This window comes from Semicossyphus pulcher, unplaced genomic scaffold (assembly GCF_022749685.1).
Source record: "Semicossyphus pulcher isolate SPU_LCO1_2020_fin unplaced genomic scaffold, fSemPul1.0.p SCAF_25, whole genome shotgun sequence".
NCBI lineage: Eukaryota > Metazoa > Chordata > Actinopteri > Labriformes > Labridae > Semicossyphus > Semicossyphus pulcher.
This window is the reverse complement of record NW_027211699.1, coordinates 10,543,892-10,551,288: the sequence shown is the minus strand read 5'-3', so window position 1 is coordinate 10,551,288 and position 7,397 is coordinate 10,543,892. Positions and strand designations below refer to the sequence as shown.

General features: G+C 44.6%; 1 protein-coding gene across 1 annotated transcript; it reads left to right on the top strand.

Moving 5' to 3' along the window:
• The first annotated feature begins 235 nt into the window (after nt 1-235).
• On the top strand, nt 236-7,397 carry LOC138603980 (phosphoinositide-interacting protein-like). The gene is made up of 2 exons (XM_069675762.1): nt 236-279; nt 6,968-7,397. Exon 2 carries the CDS (start codon nt 6,984-6,986, stop codon nt 7,395-7,397), a length of 414 nt encoding a protein of 137 aa, XP_069531863.1. The 5' UTR covers nt 236-279; nt 6,968-6,983.

The following is a 7,397-nucleotide window of genomic DNA, read 5'->3' as shown; positions in this document are numbered from 1 at the left end:
GCCCCCTCTTCAGTGCTTCTCCAATCATCATGAGACAAACACATGACTCACCACACACTCACTATTAGATAACATTCAAGAGAAATCGTCAAATTATTCATTTGGAGTGTGAAAATCGCCCTGTGAGTGTTTTCTTCCGGCCTGTGTGCTTCTCCCGCTGAGGCCTGCAGTAATACGCACAGACAGGCTCCATCATCAAAGGTCCTGTTAATTCAGGCTACAGCGCCGTGTTCATGCAGCCCGGCCATGACACAACAGGAAGTGAGCTGACACCTCCAGGTCAGGAGCCCCACTTCACCGTTTAAAGATATGAAATGTGTTATTTCTCGAATCTGATCTCCGGCTGCAGACAAAGAGAGTCTTTGAAGCTTCTTTTTCACTGCTTTGCATCATGACTCATTTCTCGCTGCATGCATTAAAGAGAAAACACAATCCAGAGCGTCAGATGTGGAAGAAACCAGGCGGAGTCTGAGAGTGTGGAGCGGCATCTCTGCACCAGGAAGCCAAAGGTGCTTTCAATGTAAACGTGATCTCTGAATACTGCGGGAACTTAAAAGACTTGTTTATAATTTGAGGATATAAACTTACGCGCTGCAGATGTTAGCCGTTAGCTTAGCTTAGCACAAATTTGACAATTTGACATCATGCTACCTAAGGTCATGTTTTTGTTTGTCATTTCCTGTTTTATTTTGAAACTCACCCTTGTCTTCCAGCGTCCTGCTCCCTGTGTCATCACAGCCCTAACTGGACTCACCTGTGTCTTGTTTCCCCTTGATTACCTGTGCATATACACTCTGTGTGTCTTCCCTCTTGTTGCCTGTTCGTTCATTTTTCCCAGTGAGTGATTTTATGTTTGACCTTTGCCTGGTTTTAGATTTTGAGGCCACTGACCAAGCTTTTATTGATGTGATTAAGTCTCTAGAACATTCTTAGTTTGAAATCAAACATTTCATGTTTGAATTGTTTAGTTTTAATAATGTTACCGTAGCCACCATGAACGAAGGAAGAGCAACATGTCCTCATAAAACATGCATGATCCTACAAATGTGCAACACGTCTCTCTACAGGTCGCCACACACTGACACTTTGTCACGCCCACTGTTTGGTATCTCATGCTGATGCACAAGGAGCTCTGTAGCAAGGTTTTCTGTTTTGGGAAACACATCTTGGTGTGTTTAAAATCTAAACTTAATGGTGACTTTTCGAAGCGGACTTTACCTGCTTCGTCAGCTGACCAGCTTTTGCTCGGACCGTCCAACGTTGCAGATGCACAGTTCCATGGGTTGTATAAGTTATGGTGCACAGGTAAAGGTGCAAGCAGTGAATGAGAACAAGAATCCAGCAGGCCGTGAGCCATCAGATCAACACGAGTGTGACACACTTTGTCAGGGGCCCAATTATCAGACGGGGAAAACGGATCAGAAACGAGCTGCGGTCGAGCTATTGATCTGTTTTTACGCCTTTTCCTTTCCCACAGCATCCGTCAGCTCGGACACGACGCAGCGGGAGGGGAGGGGCAGAGCGGGTCACTGACGTCACCGAGGCCCAAGGTCCAGCAGAGCACACGTCTCTGTCCTCCTGACTGCATGAATGTATTATGGGCTCTATTTTTACCCCAGTGTGGTGTTTGTATTAATAAACATGAGTGTAAAGCATTCCTTTACTGAATGATGAATCACTAAAGCACATCCATGACCTCGATATGTTCAAACAGCATGTTCTGTTTCTCAGAGCAGGAACAGGAAATCTAAGCGTTCAACGGCTTTCGTGATACAGCATCAACATTTAATGCTTCAGATTGTTAGCTGTTAACTGTTAGCATGCAGATGTCTGTTTATGGAGATTAATAAGAAGCTAAATCGTTGTCAGATGACGCCGATGGGAGCCGGAGTGTGTGTTTGTGGCATGTTTATGTTTCTGTCATTTCTTGCAAGTCCGTGATCACTAAGCGCTCTTTAATATCCGCCAAGCCAGTGAAAAAATATTGAAGCTTAACTAAGGGGGACATAAAACTCCTCTTCCTCCGTTCCTATCGGGGAGACCTGCTGACCTCCGACGCTCTCCGGTTCCACGCTCCTGGAGGAGATGCTGGAGCGAGCGCGGAGGGCTGTTGGTGAGAATTCAGTCTTTCCTGGCACGGCCCTCCAGGATTAATCCCTTTTAATCGGCGGATCGGACTCTCGCCGTTTGATTGTACAGCACTTTGGTCAACTACTGTTGTTTTTGTTTTGGATTACGCTGGAGTGCGATGTTGCTAATCAAGGAAACTCTCCTCTGATTGGTTAGAGGACTCGTTAGATAAGTTATTATTTTGTTACTCGGTTCGTTGGTTGTTTGTTTTGTTGGATTTCTTTTTGCCAGATCTTAAAGGGATTAAGAAAAGTTGTCATAGCGGTGACACAGAGCAGGGTGAAAGTGTGACTGCGTTTTCTTTAGAGGTTGTTTTCGATGAAATGAGAATCTCAGATCTGCATTTCCACAGCTGACGGCGTCTTTATGCTACACTTGTTTGCGTGCGCTCCCTCTGGGATTACTCACAAAAAGCTGTAAATATGCAAAGCAGATTAATTAGTTTCCAAGGTCACTTGTACAGAAAGGGCTGTGTGTATTAATAAATCAGTGATGTATTACCTGCACTGTGATTTGTTTCTGCAGAAGCTTTTATTGACATTTGCTCGGCAGCTAACGAAGCTTCATTTGGCCAGAAAGTGTTTCTGTTTAATCCACAGCCTTGGAAAACCGCGAGTGTGTGAGTTGTTAGAGCATCTTAGTTCTGGTGGCTTTCACCGGAGGGTGTGTGTGTGTGCGTGTGTGTGTGCAGCACCTCAAAGTCCACAGTTCATTTGAATCCGTCCTAAAACCTACAGACTCAGCGTGCTGACTCAAGAGCCGGCTTATTAGCTCTAATCCCTGCAGCCTCTGTGTTTGTGTTATCAAACAGGATTAGACTGATACCTGTGTGTGTGTGTGTGTGTGTGTGTGTGTGTGTGTGTGTGTGTGTGTGTGTGTGTCACCAATACACCGGCTCAACTTTTAACTCTAAACACCAACAAGTGAAATAATCCAGCTGTGATGTTTGAGCCTCCTCTGTAAGAAGAAGAAACCTGCAGCCACATTTTAATTGGCAGCATTATTTGAAAGTGTGATCTTCTTTTCTGACCCTGAGGACAGAAGAAGAAAATACATGATGGATCGATTACATGAAGTGAATCTTCTGCATGACGACCTGAAAACCACTGAAGTCAATAAGTTAGTTATTGTGTTTGTGTCAGATTGACAAACTAACAATACCAAGCTTTAATATGAGTATTTTTAGTCACTATTGATGTCATTTTCTTATTATTTTATTTATTATTATTTCACTTATCTTGTGACAATTTGCATAAAGCCAAATGTTTTGTCATGAAATATTTCGGACTTTTCCACTTGAAAAATGACAAACAGTTACATTTCTGTCCATAAAAGGATCAAATATTCGACAAAAAGCATCTTAAACCCTGATAGACACTTAAAGTAGAATCATGGGCCCTATTTTTGAAACACAATTAAGGATCTAGATCACAAAAAGTTTTGGCTTTGCTTCGGTAGATTGCATCAATGGGCAACCGCAAAACAGGCTGTAATGGCTGCAACATAATCCTTGATGGGTCAAAGGTCGTCCACTAAAAGTTCTTGTTGTTTCCACTGACAGGCTCAGATTGTTCTTCTAAGTGTGTGACAACATGACAGAAAGGATCCCTACAGAGATAGACCTTTTTGTTACAGAGGAAGATGATTGTTTTAACCACAAACAGACGTTACATCGCTCTCTGCACACACACCAGACTCCATTCATAAAAACACTGATTTAAGTCAGCAGAACCTCAGGAGCTTCCAGACTGCTGCAGCCTCGATTGATTCAGTTTTTTGTGTTATTGTGGAAAACACAAATATTGTATTCGATTTCAAGTAATCCTTTAAAACACACAAAGTCACACAACAATACAAACTAAACAATTGATCAAGGCAGAGTTAGTCCAGCAGCTCCTGTGTTCTGTTCGCTAAAATCACTGTTTTTATCAAGGGAGTCTGGTGTGTTTGCAGAGAGCGATGTAACAGCTGTGTGTGTGACAACATGACAGAAAGGATCCCTACAGAGATAGACCTTCTTGTTACAGAGGAAGATGATTTTTTGAACCACAAACAGACGTTTACATCGCTCTCTGCACACACACCAGACTCCATTCATAAAAACAGTAATTTTCACTTACAGGACACAGGAGGTGCTGGTCTACTGCTGCTTCGATCAGTTAGTTTGTTTGTGTTATTGCGTGAGTTTGGCTTTTTAAAGGATTAGCTTTCCCTTACCCAAACAACACATAGCTTAAACAAACTACCAGACCAGACAGAGGTAGAGCAGCCACTCCTGTGTTCTGTGAGGTTAAATCAGTGTTTTTCTGAATGGAGTCTGGTGTGTTTGCAGAGAGCGATGTAATGTCTGTTTGTGGTTAAAACAATCATCTTCCTCTGTAACAAAAAGGTCTATCTCTGTAGGGATCCTTTCTGTCATGTTGTCACACACTTAGAATAACAATCTGAGCCTGTCAGTGGAAACAACAAGAACTTTTAGTGGACGACCTTTGACCCATCAAGGATTATGTTGCAGCCGTTACAGCCTGTATCACTGCTGCAGGATGAAGAAGTCTATTTATTTAGACCACAACACATGTAGGAACCAGGTTTATCCTTTAAGTGACTTAACTTTTTCTAATAGGTTTATAATCCTTTCATTCTTTAATCATGTTCCTGATGTACCGAGCTCCTGCCGCCTGATCCTCTCCACTGAGGTCTGCAGCCCCGCCTCATCCTTCAGCTGCTCTCCTCAGCGGCGTTTAAACCTCCTCAGACGACTGTGATCAAGTGAATGGGATCCAGCCCACTTAAATGGACCATTAAGGAGAATTAGGCACATCATAATCACAAGATACTGCAGCACATTACACCCAACGGCTGATTAATTTCTCGCATGTGGCTGCAAAATAAAAGACAGTGATCCATAATTCACGTCAGGATGAACCCGAGTCTATAAGCTAATTACAAAAAGTACTGAATTATCCCGTTAATTAGCTTATTCTGCTATGAAATCCTCCCCTTAAAGTTAATGATACAGCTAAACTGCATTAAAGCACATGTTAGCACTGCCCTCTGGTGGACGGGGTGGCTCGTTGCATGCATTAGCAGGCTCATCATATCACTGTAGCAGGACAGGAAGTTAAAACAGATGAGCGCAGTAATGAGATGAGACAGCTCCAGTGTTTACTGAGTACAAGCAGCAGTTGGAGAAGAGTGCAGCTCAGCGCGTCTCCGGAGAGCGAGCTCGTGTTCGGGTCGATGGCTGCACGCTGACACTCGTGTTTGCAAAAGAGCACACAAAGACACAGATGTAATAAGAGGGCTGTTTAATGGAAGCAGGGGTGTCACATTGCAGAAACATCCCCTCCTCTGACTCCGACACAGGGCGACTAAATGATCCTGAACGTGACCAAACTTCTTGCTCCACTTTCTGTCGGTTATTTCTGCCACACTGATCCAATTGATTTCATGTTCAGCCGACAAAACTACAACTTGCAGATAATTGCTGCGGGGTACTTTGGGATCAATGCTTCGCCTACATATCGGCCTGTATTGGAAAGTCTCTGTATGGCTGATTGCTCGCCGCATCAATCCAACAGACAGAGTCATTTCCTCGCCGCTGCCCTGCCCTGCTCCTCTTTGTGTGGAAAGAGCACGATCCAATTTCTCCTCTCGTCGTCCACAGCTGGGACGTTTTCAACATTTTAAAGCCCCGAGCTGTGAGAAGTTTTAAAGATCACTTTACAGACGGACGGAGGCGTCAGGCTGAGTGGTTAGGGGCTGTATGGATATTCTCTGGGGGGCCGGGGACGCAGCTGCACCATCAGGACGCAGCGATGGTAGATGATGGTAAGAGGTTGGTGCTCAGAGGACTCTCTTGAGGAGGTGGAGATACAGAGGATGGGTGGGCGGGCAGATGTTGTTGAGCGCTGTGTGTTGCTGGTTTCTCTGGGCGGACGGTTTCAGCTTCTCCTTCAGATTTCTGGATGTTTTAAAGAGATTTAAACTTGTTGTTGCTTCTGCAGACAGACAGAAACCTGATCCAGATTTAAAGGTGGGTGTTTGTCTGCTTGTTTACTTCTCTTTTAAATAGCAGTGGTTAGAGTTTAGATCATGTGCAGCCGTGACTATTAGATAGAAGATGTGTTATTCTGTGATGATCATTTGAAAGGAAAGACAACATTTGAACAAATACTGAAGCTACTTTTGAGATATTTTTGATTAAACAGACACTTCCTGATTGCAGTTCTGTTAGCTTATCGTCCAAGTCCCGCATGGAAACATCTTCTAGTTTTTGTGCTGTGACACTCGGATCACTGAATAACACATAAAAAAACAATATGGTTGTCCGTGTAGGTCAATTTAAAACCCTGATGAGAAACTGCAGCGCTCTGCTTCTCTGCTCATTCGTTTTATTTCTGCATTTTTTCTGTTTTGAGGACATTTTCTGCATTTCCACCAAAAGAAACTGAGACTTTTAGTCCCAGGAGCTTCTTCTACAAGGCACTCAAAGGTTCCTCTGGCCCATAGTTCTCTGTAGTTACTCCAAGACCTTTGAAAATGAGTCTCCTGACGTTTTAAAAAGTCTGAATGCTGCAAACACTCTAAGGTTCAGTGCTGCAAGACCCACTTTACACAATCCTTGAACTTTTGGGGGTAAAATAAAGTTCCTGGGACTTCATTTAGATGCTGGAGTACCTGCTGTAGTTCCTGGAGTTCTTGCGTAGAAAACAAGCTATTAAAAATGAACACAAGCTGAAACTTAAGAATGACACATACATCCCTCTTTATGTACAGAATGCATACATCTGTTTTAGACATATTTTCCCTGACAGCCTCCTCCCTCCTCCCTCAGAGTCTTGCAGGAGGCCATGCCGGGCAGCCCAGAGAACATCCCCCTGGGAGAGTGCACCCTCTCCCAGTCCAGGGACCAGCTGACGCCCCCGAGCCGCACAGAGAGCACCGTGTTCAGCCTGTCCCGCAGCGAGTCCCTCTGGACCGCCGAGAACCCCCGCAGCGAGGACAAGTGCGAGGTCTTCTGGTTCCCCATCCACCTCATGTCCACCGGGGGCAGCTTCCTGGCGTGCGGCATCATCATCAGCGGCCTGTACTTTGCCGGACACTGCAAGAAGGTGACCAACATCCTGGGCCCCGCCCTGCTGTCCATCGGGCTGATGGTTTTCGTGGTGGGCGTGGTCCTCATCCCCATCACCAAGGAGAACAGGAAGCGGTCGAACATGAAGAAGCCGCTCAGTTACTACAGGCCGCCCATGTTCAACCTGTGA

What these genes read in the sequence shown, in the direction of transcription:
- LOC138603980 (XM_069675762.1), top strand. Translation starts at nt 6,984, where the DNA reads ATGCCGGGCAGCCCAGAGAACATCCCCCTGGGAGAGTGCACCCTCTCC.